General features: G+C 45.0%; 1 protein-coding gene across 4 annotated transcripts in view; it reads left to right on the top strand.

The window, feature by feature from the left end:
* Window positions 1–17,138, top strand: part of Ints4 (integrator complex subunit 4) — a 60,448-nt gene extending 43,310 nt beyond the window's left edge. For all 4 annotated transcript variants that reach the window (XM_006507179.3, XM_030241963.1, NM_027256.2 and 1 more), the window contains exons 16-23: window positions 2,369–2,462; window positions 4,954–5,034; window positions 6,040–6,170; window positions 6,492–6,551; window positions 10,111–10,270; window positions 10,881–11,024; window positions 13,640–13,760; window positions 16,752–17,138. In XM_006507179.3, the coding sequence (XP_006507242.1) occupies window positions 2,369–2,462; window positions 4,954–5,034; window positions 6,040–6,170; window positions 6,492–6,551; window positions 10,111–10,270; window positions 10,881–11,024; window positions 13,640–13,760; window positions 16,752–16,930 (970 nt within the window). In that variant the 3' untranslated portion in view covers window positions 16,931–17,138. The remainder of the gene's footprint in view (window positions 1–2,368; window positions 2,463–4,953; window positions 5,035–6,039; window positions 6,171–6,491; window positions 6,552–10,110; window positions 10,271–10,880; window positions 11,025–13,639; window positions 13,761–16,751) is intronic.
* Window positions 17,139–20,932: the final 3,794 nt, after the last annotated feature.

Raw genomic sequence — 20,932 nt, forward strand, 5'->3', positions numbered from 1 at the left:
AAGAGATGCATTGGAGAAGTGAATGGCAAAGACTAGCTGGCCACCAAAATTGTAGTTCATAGACATGGATAACCCGGGGTCTTCCCTTCTATGTGATTGGGCTCCTCAGGACAGAGCAGACCACTCAAACACATGAGACGATATTATGCATAGACATCCATGTCTTCAATCACTGGCTATATTTGCTCTGGGCTTGGTTGTGGGCACCTCCTTCCTACCAGCAGGGTGTCTAGGAGGCAGCATTAATTATCATGATGCTGCCCACTGAGCATGAGATTAAAGTGAGGCGCTAGCTAGTTCAATGGACAATTTTGTCCAGGCTACAAACTAATCTGCTATGCCTGAAATAGCTTCTCAGGTGATCCAAACTTTCAGCTTTCCTAGGCAATTTTATGTGTAGAATTTTTATGTTGCCATTGAAAAATAATGAGGCAGGGGCTGGGGAAATGGCTCAGTAGGTAAACTGCCTTGTGGCAGGACCTGAGTTTGGATCACCAGTACCCACATTTAAGAAAAGGTGGGAGTGGCAGGGCATGTGCCTATAATCCTGGCTTTTGGAGGCAAAGACAGGAGGGTCCCAGACTCTGTCAGTAGGTGAGCTCCAGGTACCGAGAGAGAGACACGACAGAGGAAGACATCATGGCCTCTGACCTCCTTAGGATGTAACAGTTGGCTTAGTTGATCCAACTCACTACCTGAGGGTAATGTTCTCTGGAACAGAATCAGAGCTCAGTTAAAAGTGGAAAATGGCTGAGTATTTATGTATGTATATTTTACATATTTTATCTTTTATATGTGTTTTGTCAGCATGTGTATATGTGTGCACTACCTTTGTGTTTGGTGCCGTCTGGAGGCTACAAGATGTTGTTGCTTTTCTGGAGCTGCAGCTTAGGAGAGTTGTGAACTGCCACGTGGGTGCTGAGAACCAAACTTGGATTCTCTGCAAGAGCAACAAATGCTTTTACCCACTGAACAGCGCTCCAATCCTGTATATTTTTACCCATAGAACTTTGAAAACATTTTCAAGTTTTTAAGAGTGTCTCTCTATATAGCCTTGGCTGTTCTAGATCTCATTGTGTAGACCAGACAGACCTCAAACTCAGAGAGATCTGCCTGCGTCTGCCCCCCACGTGCTGGGATTAAAGGTGTGCAGCACCATAAGCAACATTATCAATTTTTTCTTACAATCTTTATTGACTTTTTTTTTTTTTTTTTTTTTTTTGCCAGTCATGTTTGGCTGAATCCTGGGTCTCTGGGCTGTCCTGCTTCTGGTTCCTGGCCGTGTAGGCAGTGTCAGCTGTGGGTTCCCTCTCGTGGCCTGGGCTTCAAGTTGTGCCAGAAAATGGTTGGCCACTCCCACAGGTCCTGTGCCACCATTATCCTAGCACATCTTGAGGACAGGAGAGGTTGTAGGTTGAAGGTTTTGTGGCTGGGTTGATGTCCTGGTCCACTGCTGGGAGCCTTGTCTGGTTATAGAAGATGTTCAATTCAGGTCGTATCTCTCATTTCTAGGAGACTTTGCTAAGGTCACTCTTACAGATTTCAGGAGGGTTCTACTACTGCACTAGTTTCCTATATCACTCCCCTAAATATCCCCCAATTCCAGTCCTCTCTTCCTCTGTCCCTCTTACCCCCAACCCCTCCCTCACCTGATTTCTCCTGTTCCCATCCTCTCGCACCCTCAGCACCCCCACCCCCAGAATCTGTTCTATTCCCCTTATCAGGAAGATCGCTATGTTCCCCTTGGCCCCTCCTCGTTACCTAGCCTCTCTGAGTCTGAGGATTGTAGCATTATTATCCTTACTTAACAGCTAATGTCTCCTTACATGTTTGTCTTTCTGGGTCTGGCTTATCTCACTCAGGATGGTCTTTAGTAGTTGAATCTATTTGCCTGCAAATTTCATGATGTCATTGTTTTTAACAGCTGAGTATTACTTCATTATGTAAATATACTACATTTTCTTTATCCATTCTTTGGTTGAGGGACATCTGGATCATTTGCACTTTCTGGCTACTATGAATAAAGCCGTAATAAACATGGCTGAGCAAGTGCCCTTGTAGTAGGATGAAGCGTCCCTTGGGGTATACAAAGAGTAATATAGCTGGGTCGTGACATAAGTTGATTACTGATTTTCTAAGGAACTGCCATATTGATTTCCATAGTAGCTGAGAGATGTGTGGCCTGATTTCATCAGAGCACCCCAGCACTGGTGTGTCATCTGTCACTTGGACCAGTTTCCAGCTGTAAAATGGTTAAACAGTTGTGACTTAACCTTCACATAATTTGTGGCTTTATCCTTCTGCTCTATCTGACCTGAGTTGGTTTTCTTTTGTGTGTGTTTGTTTTCTGGTTTTGTTTTTACTGTAGAGATCTGCAAAGACTTGGAGAGCTTCAGTCTGAATTGGCAGGAGTAGCTGACTTCTCTGCCACCTATCTTCAGTGTCAACTGCTCCTCATTAAGGTTTGTTTGCATCCAGTGTGTTTATGATTTCTGATGCTAAGAGTGAACTTGAATTGATCCAGCAGTGTTTGAGACCCTAAGTAGAAAGACTTACCATCCAACAATGAGAAAATCACAGGTCTACAGCATGTTGTATTCTATTCAAGTAAATGTTAAGTCATATAGTATCTTAGGCTTTGTCTTGCTGGGATGAAACACCCTGACCAAAACCAACTTAAAGAGGAAAGGGTTTGTTTGGCTTACACTTCCATATCTCTGCTCATCACTGAAGGAAGTCAGGACAGGTACTTGGAGACAGGAGCAGATGCAGAGGCATGGAGGAATGTTGCAAGGATACTAGGGGTCTTTAAGTGTTCCATGTAATGGGATCGACCATAGATTTGCATAAACTTTTATACTATTTTTTTAAATTGCTGATTCTGTTTGTCCAAGTTGAAAGGTTAACTCTTTGCTCTTAAAAGGGCCAACTACCCAGACTTATGTTGGCACAGACCTATAATCTACCTGTTCAAGGAACGGAAGCAGCTGGATTGTAAAATTCATGGCCAGCCTAGGCAACTTAGTGAAACTGCCTTCAAACTGAAAACAGCTGGTGCTGTAGCTGAGTGTAGGCCATTTGCCTGGCATGTGTGAGGGCCTGGGTTTAATTCCCAGCTGGGCACAGGAAAGCACAAGTGGGAATAAAGGGCTTACTGAAAGAGAAAAATGACGTCCACTTTTCTTAGGAGCAAGTATCAGAGGGGAATGAGAAGACATTGCTCAACTACGCTGATTATTTATTCAGTCTGGAACCTGAAGCCAGGAATGTGTTTATAATAAGGAACAGCTAAATAAATTGTGGCATCTACTTAACCCTTAGGCCTATGGTGGTAATAGTCTGTGTGGAGAATCACACCACAATGTAACAAAATACTTACAGTGTAATATTATGTACTCCAAAAAAAGAGATACAAATGCATTCTACTCCAACAACAACCTGTATAAAAGCTTTATATGAGAAGTAGTTAGAAGTATGTATTTAACAGTTTTCTGTTATGCCTAGTCTTGAACCTACTGCTGTTCAGTGTGATGCTGCCAGATACGTGTGCCTACTGAGCACCTGAAGTGTTTCTAACCCAAGCTGGGATGCGCTGCAGTGCAAAGTGTCCACTGGATCTTAGACTCACTATGAGAATTAACCTGCCTTGGAGTAGGATAAGGTAGAAAAGTCCAACTATTAGGTGCTGGATTATTGATTGATTTAGTGACTTACTTAAAGCACTGCTTGTACTGCCTATTCGCTAAGTGTGACTTCACCTGCTACTTGGAACAGAGTGACCTGGAAAAATAGCTGAAACCATTGGTTGTTGCCCTTAACAACCTGATGGCTGCCACTTATGCTTTCTGTAAAATCTTGCTTGCCTGCCCAGCTTGGAGTTTTTAGAGAATAAAATGAAAATACCAACTGGGCTTGGCATTGAGGCCTCTCAGGACCTATCAGCTTCAGCCCACTGATAACTCTCCCCTCTTCTGCTCTCACCAGTGTCAGAGTGCTTATTCATGAGAGCCCTGCAAGAGTCTTCCTAGTAATTTAAAACATGCTGGCCCAGCACTTGTTCTTCCAGAGAATGCAAGTTCAATTCTCAGTACCCACAAGGTGGCTCACAACCATTTGTAACTCCAGTTCCAGGAGATCAATTGCTCTCTTCTGCCCTTCCAGGCATGCGTGTGGTCCACAGACCTAAAAACAACGAAACAAACAGACAAAACCTGTCACATTTGTCAAACTGTTAATATGCTGAATTCAATAGAGTAGAATATTCAGTAGAATAGAATAGATCGATCATCAGGCAGGATTATGAATATGATCATGATTATAAGTAATCTTGGCACTAGAGAGGCAAGACATGAGAATCCTAAGTTTGAGGCCAGCCTGGGCTACATACTACATAAGAATACCCTTTCTGAAGAAAAGAGCAGGAAAACAAAAGAAAAAGAAGCCGCTCCCCGAGAACACTGTTCCACGCAGAAGTGAATGAAGCTGGGTCACAGACAAGAATGCATAGTCGTCAGAGGGGTCGGTAGTAAAATCTGTGCCTGTTAGTGATAGTGACTGTAGGGAAATTGAGAAAAAGGAGAATGTGGGAGAGCTGCCTGACTTGTAGTTGGGTGAGTGACAGGGTGCATGACAGTACACTGGACACAGGTGCAGAGTCTCCACTGTGAATAGACAGCTTAGGGTGCTCAGGTTAGTGCGGTGGCCTGTGAGCAGGCCCCAGGGCTGACCTGCTGCTGACTCCTGTTTCCAGACAGTCATCTGTCTGAGCGCCAGCTGCCTGTCTCCGTCTCCCTTAGGTGAGGCTTGACTTGCTAAAAGCAGTAAGAGTGATGGCGAGGAAGCCTGCGCGTGGTACATTTTTAAAGCAAAGCAGAAACACACATTTCAATGCTGTATTGGTTTTCTCAGTTCTGTGATGGCTGCATCTGTCTCTTCTTTCATTTGTCTGAGTAGGCCTTGCAGGAAAAGCTGTGGAATGTGGCTGCCCCCTTGTATCTAAAGCAGAGTGATTTGGCCTCAGCAGCAGCAAAACAGGTGAGAGACTCCTCAGACAGATCAGAGGTCTTCCTACGGCCTGTCTCCTGGCTTCTGAGATTCCAGGCTCTTAGTTAGAACTATGCCTGTGTGACTGCAAGCACCGGGCCTTGGAGTCAGGGGACTTGGGCCGTCTCCACCTGACGACGTGATAAATTGAACAAGCTATTTGAGTCTCTTGGAGTTTCCTCCTCTATAAAATGTGGCAGTTGAACAGCATGATTTCCTAGATTCCTTTGTGTTCTATATATTTCCAGTTTGTGGGCCAGTGTGGTGGCTGGTCATAGTGCTTACTGTGTAGGCCTAACACTGTGTGATAACCCGAATTCAGTTCCTGGAATTTATATAAAGTACCTACACTCTCACATATCTCACACACACACACACACACACACACACAATTTTTATTATACTATTTATATTAATATTTGTTTCAGATAGATTAAAACACAATAAGGTTGTGAATCTTTCATCTAAAAATACATGTAAATTGATTTTTGAGGTTAATATTTTTATTAATTCTTTGATAATTTCATACAATGGGTTTTTTTGGTTTGTTTGTTTGTTTGGGGTTTTTTGTTTGCTTTGTTTTATGAGACAGGGCTTCTCAATGTAGTCATGCATGGTTGTCCTCTGCAGACCAGGCTGGCCTCAAACTCACAGAGACCCTTCTGTCTTAGCCTTCTTAGTGCTGGGGATTAAAGGCATGCACCCCCACAGCCAGCTCATACAGTGTATTTTTATATTCACTTTTCTAAATCTACCCCTCCCTCCCAATTTTGTGTATATGTGTGTGTTTTAAAATGATCTGTAGCCTAGTTCATGCTGCCTCCATGGGTGTAAGTCCACCCCTGGAGTGTGTGAGCATACTAGAAGCCTTACTCGGAAAGAAAGCCGACTCTCTCTGCTCAGAAGCCGTCAGCTGTCCACAGCCCCTCGGTTAAGGACAGCAAGCCCTTTCCTTCCAGGGTATCTTACTGATTGTTAATTGTCTTTTCCTTACAGATCATGGAGGAAACCTACAAAATGGAGTTTATGTACAGTGGTGTGGAAAACAAGCAGGTTGTGATCATACAGCACATGAGGCTTCAGGCCAAAGCTCTGCAACTCATAGTAACTGCACGAACTACTCGAGGGTGAGACCTGGAGCTGGGCGAGTGGGCGCCATTCTCCTGAGGATGCGGGCAGATGGGGTCACAGCTCTCCCTCCGGCTAACTAACCACGAGTAAGGCTTAGGGAGGTCAAAGTTCGTGCTTGGGTCAGATTAGATCCTGCTCCTGGTCCCTGTCCCGCAGAGAGAGCGCTGCCTTTGCTTCTTGCTGCTGTCTTGAGAGCTCAGTTTTACAGTGTAACAAAGTCACTCTCCTCTCACCAAAGCTCAGGTTTCTGGGACTTCTTGTCCTCACTCCTTACTTCAGAGTCACAAGTTTTTTACACTTTGCTTTTTTTCCTACAGAGTAGACCCCTTATTTGGAATGTGTGAAAAATTTTTACAGGAAGTGGATTTTTTTCAGAGGTGAGTATTTTGTAACTCTTATGATTTTTTTAAAAAATATTGTTTATGCAGAAAATAACTGGCACCAAACAAGATCACATATCTTTCCTGGGCTGCTGAGCTATTTGTCACCTGTTGTCAATGTGCCCTAATGTGGTATTTTCTTTAAGGATGTATAAACTGTTCTGAATTTAGAGCTTCAAAAGCAAACATAGAACTAAACAATACAAACATCAGGAACCATTTGGATTCTGCACTTAGCTACCAAAAAATTGTTCTCAATATTCCTGTTTTTGCTTGAGAGAAGATCTTGCTATGTTGCCCAGACTGGCCTTGAAGTATTGATCCTCCTGCCTCAGCCTTGTGAATGGTAGGATTACAGGTATACAAGTATACTTGGCTTTGTTCTTTGCCTTTTTGAGACAGAATCTCAAGTAGTCTAGGCAAGCTTTGAACTTACTGCACAGTCACCTGTAACTCCAGTTCCGGGGACTTGATGCCCTCTTCTGGAAGCTGCCAGCACCTGCACTAATGTGCACATACCCACACACAGAAACGTGCACACATAATCAGAATACTTATACAGCTTTTAAAATAATAATAAACACATAGAATGAGCATGTCTCAAGCCAGGCACCAAAGAGCATGCCTGTAATCCCCGCTAAACCCCGATGCTGAGGCAGAAGGTTCACTTGAGCCTGTTCCTCTAAGACCAGCTTGGGCAAAGTATTGAAACTCTGTGTGTGTGTGTGTGTGTGTGTGTGTATGGAAGCCAGAGGTGGATGCCAGATGACTTCCTCAATGTGTGTGTGTGTATGTATGTATGTATATGTGTGTGTGTGTGTGTGTATGTGTGTGTGTGTATGTGTGTATGTATGTGTGTGTGTGTATATGTGTGTGTGTGTGTGTGTGTGTGTGTATGGAAGCCAGAGGTGGATGCCAGATGACTTCCTCAGTGTGTGTGTGTGTATGTATGTATGTATGTGTGTGTGTGTGTATGTGTGTGTGTGTGTGTATGTGTGTATGTATGTGTGTGTGTGTGTGTGTGTGTATGTGTGTATGTATGTGTGTGTGTGTGTGTGTGTATGTGTGTGTGTGTATGTGTGTATGTATGTGTGTGTGTGTGTGTGTGTATGTATGTGTGTGTGTGTATATGTGTGTGTGTGTGTGTGTGTGTGTATGTGTGTGTGTGTGTGTATATGTGTGTGTGTGTGTGTGTGTGTGTGTGTGTGTGTGTGTGTATGGAAGCCAGAGGTGGATGCCAGATGACTTCCTCAATCACTGTCCACCTTTTTCCTGAGACAGTATCATACTGAACCTGGAAGTCCTTGATTGTCTAGGCCAGCTTGCCAGTAAGCTCCTGTCTTGACCTACCCAGCATGTAGGTGTGAGCTGCTGCTCCTAACTTTTTTATTTAGGTTCTAGAGGATAGAACTCAGGTTCTTGTACAGTCTAGATAGTTCCTCAGATCTGGGTGTAGTGGCCCACACCTTTAATCGCAGCATTCAGGAGGCAGAGGCAGATGCTCTCATAATTCAAGGCCACCTGGACAGCCACAGATTCAGAGAAACGATGTCTTTAACCCACCCCACCCCACCAAAGAGTTTCCTTAGAGTATTGTATGAAATACGTTGTTTAAAATGGATGCAATAGAAAAGCAGAGGGGTTGGGGAAGTAATGGGGCTAATGTAGTGACACCAAACTTGTTTTGTGTTGACAGTTATTTATTCATGGCAGGGAGCATAGTGGCAGGCCTCACTGGTGCTGGGGCAGTACCTGAGGTCTCACATCTTGGGACAGACCACAGAGAGAGAGAGATAACCTAAAATTGGCATGAGTCTTTTTAAACTTCAAAGCCCTGCCCCAGGGTCACACCTCCTCCAAACAAAGCCATACCTAATGCTTCCCTAGCAATTTCACCCACTAGGGACCTAATATTCAAACATAGGAGCCTAAGGGCCATTCTCCTTAGACTGCCATAGCAGTACATGGCTTTAAACATGTATGCTCATCTCGGTCATCATTGCTCTGGCTTTCACGAAGTTGTCCAAACCAGACTTTAAAAGATTTATTTACTTTATGTCTATATGTCTGTGTGGGTATATATACACCATGTATACCATATGGGTCCCCAAGGAGGCCAGCAGAGGGTGCTGGAGCCCCTAGAACAGGAGTTACAGGCAGTTATGGTGCTGGTAACCCAATCTTGGTCCTCTTTAAGAGCAGTCGGTGCCTTTAAACACTCAGCCATTGACTTAGTTGGGGTTGTATTGCTGTGAAGAGACTCTATGACCATGGCAGCTCTTATTATATATTTAATTTGGGGCTGGCTTACACTTTGAGAGGTTTAGTCCATGATTGTCATGGCAGGAAGCATGGCAGCATGCAGGCAGACATGATGCTGGAAAAGGAGCTGAGAGTTCTGCATCTTGATCCTCAGGCAGCAGAAGGGACTGTGAGCCACACTGGGCATAGCTTGAGCACAGGAGACCTTGAAGCCCACCCCACAGTGACACACTCCCTATGTGCCAAGCATTCACACACATGAGTCTGCAAGGGATGTTCCTATTCAAACCACCATAGCCATCTCTTCTACCCCCAAAGCGGAGGGTTTTATGGCTTCTCATTCTTTACCGTTCCTAGGACTGATTGTATCCTGAGTCTTCACCCCTCCGTGTCTCTTTTCACCTCAAAGACAGTCAGGCATGGAGGGATGGCTCAGCAGTTAGGGAGCACTTACTGCTCTTGTAGAGGGCCTGGGTTTGGTTGCCAGCACCCACATCACAGCTGCCTGGAACTAGTTCCAGGGGATTTGATGCCCTCTTTTGGCCCCCACCCTATGTGAAACACTCAGGCATATGCCTGACAATCATTGTCACTCATTAAAGAGTCTCTTTCTTCTGTTTGTTTTTTCTAGGCCGGCCTAGAACTTACAGTAATACTCCTACTTTCACCTCCTATTCCTAAGAATCTCCTAGTTCTGAGATTACAGGCACAAGGCACCACACCCAGTGAAACAGGCTCTTAAAACAAAAAAACTAGCTTCTTCTGTGTGTGTATGTGTGTGTGTGTGTGTGTCTGTGTGTGTGTGTGTGTGTCTGTGTGTGTGTGTGTATCTGTGTGTGTATGTGTGTACACATGCGTGTGCACGTGAGCACGCATGCACATGTTTGTGTGTGCCAGATGCTGATCTAGTAGTGTTTTCATCTTTCCACCTTACTTACTGAAACAGGTGCTCACTATCCTGGAGTTGGCCAGTGAGCCCAAGACCTTCTTACCTCTGCCTCCCGAGTGCTGGGATGCAGGCTCCTGCTGCTGCTCCTGGCTCTTGTCAGAGTCTGGGGGTTGGATTCAGGTCTTCATGCCTCCAGGCATGGGACTTATTAATGAAGCTATCTGTCTAACCCAGCAGTCTGGTTCTCCTGCTGATCATGTGGCTATGGCATCCTGTCCCTGTCGATTTCAGGCATGACCTTCAAAGTCTCCCCCTGTCAGGACTCTTCCTGCTTCAGGGCTTGGCAGAGTATGGGCTTAGCCTGTGCTGAGTGTGTGGACGGTCAGTTGCTTTGTGTTCATGCAGGTGTTTCATTGCGGATTTGCCCCACCTTCAAGATAGCTTTGTGGACAAACTCCTTGATCTTATGCCCCGACTCATGGCATCTAAACCTGTTGAAGTGATCAAAATTCTGCAGACAATGCTGCGGCAGAGCACCTTCTTACATCTTCCGCTTCCAGAGCAGGTCAGAGTCCGTGTGCCCCTCTGCAAAATCTGTCCAGATTCTTTTTTTTTTTTTAAAAGATTTCTTTATTTTATGTTTGTGAGTACACTGTAGCTGTACAGATGGTTGTGAGCCTTCATGTGGTTGTTGGGAATTGAAATTTAGGACCTCTGCCTCGCTCCAGTCAGCCTTGCTCAATCAGTACCTGCTCACTCCGGCCCAAAGATTGATTATTATTATAAATAAGTACACTGTAGCCATCTTCAGGCATACCGGAAAAGGGTGTCATCTCATTATGGGTGGTTGTGAGCCACCATGTGGTGACTGGGATTTGAACTCAGAACCTTCAGAAGAGCAGTCAGTACTCTTACCCGCTGAACCATCTCTCCAGCCCCTATCCAGATTCTTAAAACCATTTACGTTAGTGAGCTTCTTTGATCAGGGTAGCAAGTGAGCTAGGTCTTCCTCCGATTGTTTTTAATTACATGTATTAATGGGTGGGGCACAGCACATGCGTGGCTCCCTGACCCCTAAGGGTCAAACTCTGGTTATCAGCCTGGGTAGCGGGGGGCCTCTGCTGCTGAGCTCGCTCACCAGCCTAAGAATGAGCATATTTTCTTGTTGCTTTCAGATACACAAAGCCTCAGCCACCATTATTGAGCCGGCAGGAGAGTCAGACAATCCTTTGCGGTTTACATCTGGGTTGGTGGTAGCCTTGGATGTGGATGCAACCCTGGAACATGTGCAAGACCCCCAGAACACTGTCAAGGTTCAGGTGTGTGAGGTTTGGGCTCCTGTAAGGTGTTCACACTGACATTGTTACTAAGTGACAGGTCCCTCTCTGTTTGTATAATGTAGACTTTAGATCTAATCCTTTTTACACACACACAAATTGAATTCATCAAAATGTAATGAACAAGTTCTATTTGTTAATCAGGTGGCAAACAAAATTCATAGATGGGCAGAAATGATTATTAGGATGCATTTTTCCAAGATTAGATAGATGATAAGCTATCCTCACATGAGAGATGCGATGAAGACTGCAAGTGAGCCCTGCGATTCCAGCCACCCCTCTCTCTTTCCTACCATCCATTCATGCATTGTGTGCTTTCTTTAGTGTACACACTAAGTGCTGGAGCTGTGGGGAGGCTATGAAGGTCAGTGCTTCAGCACACAGTTAGGCACACTGTAGGTCAAAGACAGGAAGGCTCTGTGGAGGTCCCAGCAGGTGGTACAGCCTGAAACAATGTACAAGAGCAAAAGGGAATTGCGGAAGGAGGTACTTTGAGAACTTTGAGGAGGTAGGAATGAGGAAAGGATTGTGAGTGCTGGCAGGACAAGTAATCAGATGTGAGATGACGCCTGCAGCAGGCCCAGCAGGCTTCCGGGAGGAGAGGGTAAGAGCAAGTTATTCATCAGATGTCATTGTCCTGGAAGCTTCTAGCCTCCCTGCAATCTCGGCTAGACCTAGAGTGTTTTCACCCTCTGAGACTTAGTGCTGAATAAACTCACCTTTCCTTGTTCTTTCTGAACTCTGGCTGGCTAGTTCAGCTCAGCTGTAATGGCTCAAAACTCTCCACACTAACTGACTCATTTCTCTCTTGGCCTCTGACTGAACTGCTCTGCTTGGCCTCAGACTCTAGCAGTCTGTTGTAATCTTCTGGCTCCTCCTCTTTCTCTGGCTTGTCTGTCTTCCCCTGTGTCTAGCTTGTTCTCTCTCTGCAGCTGTCTCTGTAAAGGTCTCCTGGTAAGTCTGCCTCTTTGCTCTCCCTCTGCACTGCTCGCTCCTGTGTTGCCTGTTTTCTCTCTGTTCTCCTGAGAGTTGGGCACATCCTATTCTGTCACACCATTCTCTGATTTGTCACTTTGTCTGCCTCTCAATCAGACATCACTTCAAACGCGGTGCTTCCTCTACAAACTAACTTGACCTTCATTTCTTGGGATTCAGTGTGTGTACTAAGGGCACGTCTGTATTCCAGCCAGAGGGCTTAAAGGTGTGTGCTAAGACTGAGCCACACCACAATTAGAAATAAGTAATTTCAGTAAATAACACAATCTCAGGTTCACAGTGTGATCAAATATCCTGCAATGGGTGTGGGTACGTCACAGATCATACCCACAGAACTTCTGAGCGAGTAGAAAGCTGTAACTGCAGTGCTTCTTTGTGTTTTAAGGTTAGCCACCCTAGCTGTACTTGTAGTTGCTTAGAAACTGATGACCAGTCCTCATCCGGCCTATACCAGTTAAGTCAGAATCCTGAGACTGAGCTCAGAGGTCTTAGTCTGATGGACACTTGTTTTGTTGTGTAAACAATCGCAGGTGGATTTACAGGTCATCTGCTAAACTATCCCGAAAAGAATTTACTCTAAAACATCTCTACTGCCTTCCAGGCAAACACTTGCCTGCATGGGGTGTAATGGGGATGCTTTCTGCCCTGTCATGAGACATCTGTAGCACTTTCAAAGTCCAGCTTCCTTACTCGGAACATCAGACAGAGGTGAAAACCTGCAACTGTCAGCGTGCCTTAGAGACTTCATGGAGGCTTTATTCTCCCTTAAAATTATGGATTTTCTTTGGTTTTTTTTTTTGTGTGTGTGTGTTTTTGCATTTTTTTAAAGTTTGTTTTAGCTTTTAATGGGTTCAGACAGAGGCTTTCTCTATTGCCCTGACTTCCCTGGAACTTTCTATGTAGCTCAGCCTGGCTTGGCCTGACCTGGCCTGGCCTCAAACTCACAGAAATCTGCCTGCTTCTGCCTCCCAGGTGGAGGGATTAAAGACATTTGCCACCAGGCCCAACCGGGTTGTCTATTTTTAATGCAGCTTCACTGAGAAAGCTTCGGGGCTCTGGGGCTTTGTCCCTCTCCTCCTCTCCACTCCTCACCTCACCTCTTAATACAGGATCTCACAGACCAAGCTGGCCTCCACCTTGCTATTTGAACGTCCAATCTTCCCAATTCCATCCCAAGTGCTAGGACTGCAAGCAGGGTGCTTGCACGTCTTTCCACAGTTAGCCCCATTCTCTACTGTCTGTTAATAGATACACCATTCCTATCATTCACTTACCAGGGAGCTAAGAAATAGTAGCTAGACACTGCTTCTGCTAGTGTGGCCCTACCCCCCCCCCCTTTATTTTCAGTTTTTTGAGACGGGGTTTTTCTGTGTAGCCCTGGCTGACCTGAACCTCTCTCTCTAAGCAAGGCTGGCCTTGAACTCAGAGCTCGCCTGCCTCTGCCTCTCAAATGCTGTGATTAAAGGTGTTTCTCCTTTAAGAAGCAGTTTTTATATAATGGCTACAGTCATCTTCCTGCTAATGATTTTGGGGACACAGTAGATGTTATCAGTTTTCTTAGCCCATCTATTTTCTGTTGCCCCATTTCTGTCATATTGTAGGTCTTATATCCAGATGGCCAGGCTCAGATGATCCACCCCAAGCCAGCAGATTTCCGGAATCCTGGCCCAGGACGGCACCGTCTCCTCACTCAGGTGTACCTCTCCCATACTGCCTGGACAGGTAAGAATGTGGGCTGGGTAGGCAGGAAATAAGTCCCCGATGATCTTTCCCATTGTGATTCGCTTGTTTGTTTGTTTGTTTGCGATAAGATGTCACTATTCCAGCCTTAGCTGGCCCAGAACTCTGTATATAGACCAGGCTGGCCTCCAATTCTGCCTGCCTCTGCACCTGCCTCCCCAGTGCTGGGATTAAAGGCATGTGCCACCATACCCTGAGTGAACTTGCTCTCATAAGTAAGGAAGCTCAAACATCTGTATATTTGGACTAATTTGCTGTTTGCACAAGGAAGACACTCAGAAGACTCTAACAGTGTGGAGACTCATGGGAGACTCATTCACTTCACACCAGGAAACTTGCTTTCTTGTGCTCACTGGGCCTGTGATATACATCATTCTCTCTCGAGTCTTCCTCTTCACTTCCAAAATGAAGATAATAATTCTCAACCCATAAATTACTGAGGATTATTCTGGAAATTAAAGTTTCGTGTTTCTTAACAGACATTATAAATCATTATCTCTTTGTATATGGACAGTCCAGCTTATTTCACTGAAACAAATCAAATAACAAGTAGCTGTCCTTCTGATCCCTATGAACTGTTTGGAGCTAATACAGGTGTTTAGTTTTACAGACTTAGAACTGAACCTGGATAGCTAATGTCTGTATGTGCACAGACAGACAGACAGACAGACAGACACACAATCTATAATCTGTAAGAATACAGTGGGAGAATACAGATGTGTAAAACTTTTACATTTCAGGCCTGTGAAGCTGCTTGGAGAACTTCAATCTGCAGGTCTTAATGGGCCTCAGTCGGTTACGGTGGTGTTTCTCAGTCACTGGGGAGAACTTGGGAATATGACTTTTACTAGGAAAGGGAATAATGCCACCAATTTGGTTTAATTAGTAGAGGAATACCATCTAGAATTTTATATTTTATTTTATGTTTTAATCTTTTTTTTTCCTTTAAAACAAGGCTTCTCTGGCTGTCCTAGATCACTTTATAGATCATGCTGGCCTTGAAATCACAGAGATCCGCTTGCCTCTGTCTCCTGAGTGGTGGGATTTAAGGTGTGGGCCATTACACCCAGGTTAAGAGTGTTTTGTTTGTTTATTTTAATTCTGAAAAAACAAAAAGGTAAAAAGCAGTTGAACACACTGCTATTAACCTCTGGCCTCTGACTCACACTTGTGGATATACATGTCCCAGTGCAAAGCATACATGCCGAACTATTTAGTGCCGTTAGAGGTTTCCTTCTGTCAGACCTGTTAGATGCATAGTGATGAAGTTATTATAAAGAGGTAGTTAGGGTAGCCCCTTCGTATTTCTGTGATCTAGGACCTGGCATTTCAGGGTACCCAGGCTCTGCTTCCCTGAGTGTTCTTTATTCTGTCTCTCTGTCTCTCTTCTTGCACTATTTGTGTGTTTGCCTTTCACTTTCTCTCCTCTCCCATCTTCCTGTGGCATTGGCTTGCACTGCCATTGTTATCAGACACCGGTGAGGGAAGGCAGAAAGACTCTGTTGGTCAGTACTATATGGCGTCCTCTGACTTGCCCAGGGTTTGGCTCCTTGAAAGTACTGTGACTGCCCAGGCACTTGTGATGTGCTGTCTGGGGTGGATTAGGAGTGTGAGGAGAAGGCTGATGCTGGTCTCGCCTGGCTCCACCTTGAGTGGAGGCTGTTGTGTTGGAGTAGCGCTTGTGTCATTGCTACACGCATGGCTGTGTCAGGCCCTGAGTGGTGGGTATGTTTGCTACATGGCCTGTAATGTGAGGCTCACATGGTGCTCATGCTGGCCTTAGTTGCCTGGAGGATAGCAGTCTAGTCTTTGCTCTGACCCTGAGAGACCAGAAATAGAGTTGGAGAGCCATTCGGAGGCCTGAGCCTTTGTGCTGTTTGATTTCAAGCCATCGAGCTCATTCTTGTCCTTTGAACTTTTTAGCTGGAGGCTTTTCTTTTTAACTCTTACACCAAAGTGGGAGCATACCCAAGGCTGTTCTGTTCTCTGCCGCCGTGCACTTCTGTTGGTCCTTCTGAAATCCTTTTCCTCTCCTTTGTGTGGACGCCACGGTCACCAGCAAAGACTGTGTTTCTTACAGCGTGGATTTGCACAGCTACTCAGAACTATCTGAGCTCCTAGACTTTTGTCAAGATTGTGACAATCTTTCTTCATGGTGTGGCAGGAAAAGAACTCCTAGGGCTTTGTGCTTGGCACAGAGTGTGTATTCCATCCCAGAGCCCTTCTGCACTTTCCTCAGTACATTCAGACTCAATTAGAGCATGTCCTATGCTCCACTGCAACTCAGCTGCAACACCAAGCACTCATAAGGGGGAGTGTTTACTCTCACTAGGCCAGCCACAGACACACAGAATCTGCAGTGTACTGTAATGAAAGAAGCAAAAACAGTCTTGATATTTTAGGTCCATGAAACATGTTCCTTTCCACTGTGACAAAATTTTGCCAGACTGTTTTCTAACGTGAACCTTTCCTCTCCACTAAAAAAGTCAGTTCCAAGATGCACACAGCCCAGAGTCTTAACATTGAACTCCCTGTCTTACTGAGACAGGCGTACAGCCTCTCAGTTCCTCTCAGGCGGTCTCACTAGCTGTGGCTCTGAGCTGCAGGAAACACACAGTCAGGAGGCAGTGGCAGACAAGCATTGCATCTGCAGACTCAGGATCAGCCTCGCAGGGTTCAGGCTAGAAAAGTGTTTTGTGTTTGAGGGTTAAGGGAGGACACAGACATAGGAAAAGTCCATCTTTTGTATTTGAGGCAGCATCTCACTATGCAGCTCTGGCTGTGTAGACCAGGCTGGCCTCAAATTAAAGAGATTGTCTACCTCTGCCTCCCTAGTGCTGGGATGAAAGCTGTGAGTAGCATCACCTGGCTATGTAGCCCATTCTTGATAGTACTTTATTTGCAGGTTCATTGGAATCCCTAAAAGTTACCCAGTGATGGAGTATTCCTTGGTTTTTGTTTTTGTTTCTCCAGAACCATGCCAAGTGGAAGTGAGGCTATTGCTGGCCTACAACTCCGGTGCACGAATTCCAAAATCTCCATGGCTGGAGGGTAGTGAGATGTCACCACAGGTGGAAACCAGCATCGAGGGCACCATCCCCTTCAGTAAGCCTGTGAAAGTCTACATAATGCCCAAGCCTGCAAGACGCTGACCCACAAGCAGTCATCACAGCCATGGCCTAGAAACCCTTGTCAGGCACCAGCGAGCCGAAGCCTGGATGTGTATGTATAGGCTTGAAGAACATGTAAACCTTATAATCTCATTTCATACCACACACAGGATCAATCATTTCTGCATTAAAACCAGAAATCTTTTGGTTTCTTTCCTCCATTCCCATAATAAAGTTGAGAAAACACCTAGCTGTTCTAGTTTCTGGTCCTTAAAATAACCCATAGCAGTAATAACACATGCTCAATTCTAAGATGTAAAACATAGAGTCTGATTTTCCAGGCATTTCCAAAGTCCTGCTTAGTCAAGCCATAGTCTTGTTTCTTGAAGTAACAAGTTTGTGTACCAGAGTCAACTCCAAAGCCATTTTAGCAGCTGCATATTTATTACTAAAAGATTTTGCAGGACCCTGGCCATCTGTTGCCTCCTGAGAGACCTCGTTTCTAATCAGGCAATGGATGGGCCAAGAAGTGACAGAATGGCAGAGCAGTAAGTCATTTCATTCTGAGATAAGTGGCTGATCTTGCCTGCCATTATCCTCAGAATCTCTTTGCCTTTAATAAAGGCGTAAGAACCATATTTTGGAAAAGAAAGAAGTGTCATGGGAAGGTGGTTCCCAACAGAACCAAGAAAGTCCTGACTGGCAGGACTCTGCTGCACTGGAGACGCATGAGAGGTCCAGGTGAGACGGGACAAGACCGTGCTAGAGATGCGAGGGCGGTAGAGGCTTGTGCTGTGTACTCTACCTTGTCATTCAATGTTACCAGCATCCGCATAGGGCTTAGGGATTATGTCACAGCTTGAAAACTGTACAGTTAATAGTCAAGCCTGTATTCATTCAAATCTAAAAGGGTTTTTAAAGGCTCAGGCTATTCCACTAGAGGGGAAGTATGTGGATATTCTGGCTTGAGTGTGTGTCCTAAGGTTCATATGTGAGAACCACAGCTGTACGGCAACATTGTTGGAAAGTGGGCCTCACAAGGGGTAGTACCATTGTGAGAGCCTTGGGTTAATTTCATTATGATGGGAATGGGTTCCTTGGCAAAAGCAACATTTTTTGGGCCAGCCATGGTGGTGCACAACTGTAATCTTAGCACTTGGCTAAGACAGAGGCTGGTGGATCTGTGAGTTCAAGGCCAGCCTGGTCTACGTAGTGAGTAGTGAGTTCTAGGACAGCCAGAGCTATATACCAAGACCCTATCTTAAAACAATAACAACAACAAAAACCAACAAATGGTTGTGTGTGTGTGGTGGTGGTGGTGGGGTGGCTAGGAAGAGCTGTGCATGAGGACCTGAGTTTCAATTCCCAGCACCCACATAAAAGCTGGACTTGATTTCATGTGTCTGTAACTCTAGGATGGTGATGGAGGAAGCAGGAAGATCTTGACTGGCCAGACACCTGACAAATAGCCAAACTGATGAATCTAGGTGTAATGAAAAGATTCTGTCTCAGAACCAAGGTGGGTGGGTGTGATGTGGTAAACCTTTAATCCCAGCACTTGATTGGCAAGGGCAAGTGGGTTTGTGCACTCAAGGACAGCCTGGTATACATACTGAGTTCCGGGCCAGTGAGGGCTACATAGTCAAACGAAAAAACCCCTACGGTGGAGGATATGAAGATGACTCAGTATATGAAAGTGCCCCCAAGAGCCTGCCATGCCACCTCAGTTTGAGATGGCAGTCCTGGATAAGGTGGTCCATATAATCTGAACCCCAGCCTTCCTCTTCAAGATAGAAAGCAGAGGCAGAATCACCCATAAATTTAAGGGCACGCTAACTTGCAATGTACGGCACAGGAGAAATGAGACCTGTCTCAAATTAAGAGAGCACACTCCTGAAGGTTTTCCTCTGATCTCTACACACACTGTGGCAAATGTGTAGGCATATTCAAACCACACAGTCTCATATACAATAATAAATAAATATAATTAAAATATATTTAATTGTATGATTGTTTTACTTGCATACATGCCTGGTGCCCTCTGATCCCATGGGGCTGGAGTTACAAGAAGTTGTAATTCTCCATGTGGGTTAAGGTAGAGAGCAACTGAGGACACCTGAAGTCATCTCTGGCCTCCACATACGTGCACACACATGCATCTACATGTACACACAAAACAAGTTTGGTGGAAAGGTTGTTGGCTCCTTGGCTCCTGCCGACCTTCTCTGTCATGAGGTGACACGCCATGAACATCCTCAGTGGACACCAGGACCTCCCAGCTCTCAGAACCATGAACCAAACATCTCATACATTGCTTCTCCAGGGATTCTGCTACAGTAGCAGATTAAAAGATTGAAAACAATGACAGAAGCTTCAAATGTCTGGCTCTCAGGTGCTTTGTAAAGTAGGAACAAGTATATATTGTGCTGGCTAGTTTTATGTTAACTTGGCACAGGTATAGTCATCTGAGAGGAGGGAACCTCAGTTGAGAAAATACCTTCAGAAGATGGGGCTGTAAGCAAGCCTGTAGGGCATCTTATTAGTTAGTGATTGAAGGAGGGGCCAGACATCCCTGGGTTGGTGTTCCTAGGATCTATAAGAGAACAGGCTAAGCAAGCCATGAGGAGCAAGCCAGTGAGCAGCACCCCTCTACGGCCTCTGCATCAGCTCCTGCTTCCAGGGTCCCACTCAATTTGAGTTCCTGCCTTTACTTCCCTCAGTAGACTGCGACTTGGGATATATAAGCCAAATAAACCCTCCCCTCCACCCCAGGTGCTTTTAGTACTCTGTTTCATCACAATAGTAACCTAAACAAAGCCATAGGTCAAGGGTTACTGATGAGATGAATCCGTTGGTATTTGGTAGTATCTCCATCTACAGTCAATCTTGATCATAGTTGGAACTTACTTAGGGAACTTAAAAAATAGTAGTAAGAAGCCGGGCAGTGGTGGCGCACGCCTTTAATCCCAGCCCTTGGGAGGCAGAGGCAGGCGGAGTTCTGAGTTCGAGGCCAGCCTGGTCTACAAAGTGAGTTCCAGGACAGCCAGGGCTACACAGAGAAACCCTGTCTCGAAAAACCAAACCAAAAAAAAGTAAGAGCCTGGCTGCAAAGGTGCACGCTTTTAGTTCCAGCGTTTGGAAAGCAGAGGCAGGCAGATCTTTGTGAGTTCGAGGCCAGCCTGGTCAACAGAGCTAGTTCCAGGACAGCCAGAACTACACACAGAAAAACTCTGTCTCAAAAACAAAACAAAGCATGTACTTCTATCTTCATTTGATAAACAAAACAATTAAAATTTAGAGAAATTGAGCCAGTGCTGTGGCTCAGAGGGTAAAGACACTTTCTACCAAGTCAAATGTTGGGTTCCATCTTTGGGACCCAAAAGAGAGTAGAGAACCAACTCCTGTAAGTTGTATTCTGACTTCCATGTTCCATGTCATGTGTGCTCCTGCTCCTCTACCCACTTAAATAAATGTAATCAAATTCTTTAAACCCCATTAAAAATGTAGAGACCTCACACAACTCGCCTTTATATAACTGACATACACTAGCAACTGGCATACCTAGGTCTTTTAAGCCTTGCCTGCTATTCTGGCTTCAACAGGCTGTAAGTGCTGTAGAAATGGAAGCAGAAGAGTCTAGGGAGTGGACTTTTCAGATGTTTATCTGTTTCATATCTCTAAGATGTACCACCATTGGGCTTTCATGTCAAAACAGTACAATACACAGGAAAGATGCCTGCTGTAGAAAGTGAAAGTTGAACACACCTAGCCATAGCTGCTGGACTGATAAAAACAATAACACTAAGGCTAAGAACTGAACTAAAAGCTATATTAATGTGTAACTTTTGAAAATCTAATCGAAGAATATGCTGGATATTCCAGATATGGTACCTGTCTTTCAAAATCCCTACCAGGCCTGGAGAGGTGGCTCAGTGGTTAAGTGTGTTCGCTGTTCAATCATGAGTACAGGAGTTCCAATTCTAATATGTACGGTGGCTCAGAACACCTGCAGCTTCAGTTCCATGGACTCCCGTCTCTTCTGGC

This window comes from Mus musculus, chromosome 7 (genome assembly GCF_000001635.26).
Source record: "Mus musculus strain C57BL/6J chromosome 7, GRCm38.p6 C57BL/6J".
In the NCBI taxonomy this organism is placed as follows: domain Eukaryota; kingdom Metazoa; phylum Chordata; class Mammalia; order Rodentia; family Muridae; genus Mus; species Mus musculus.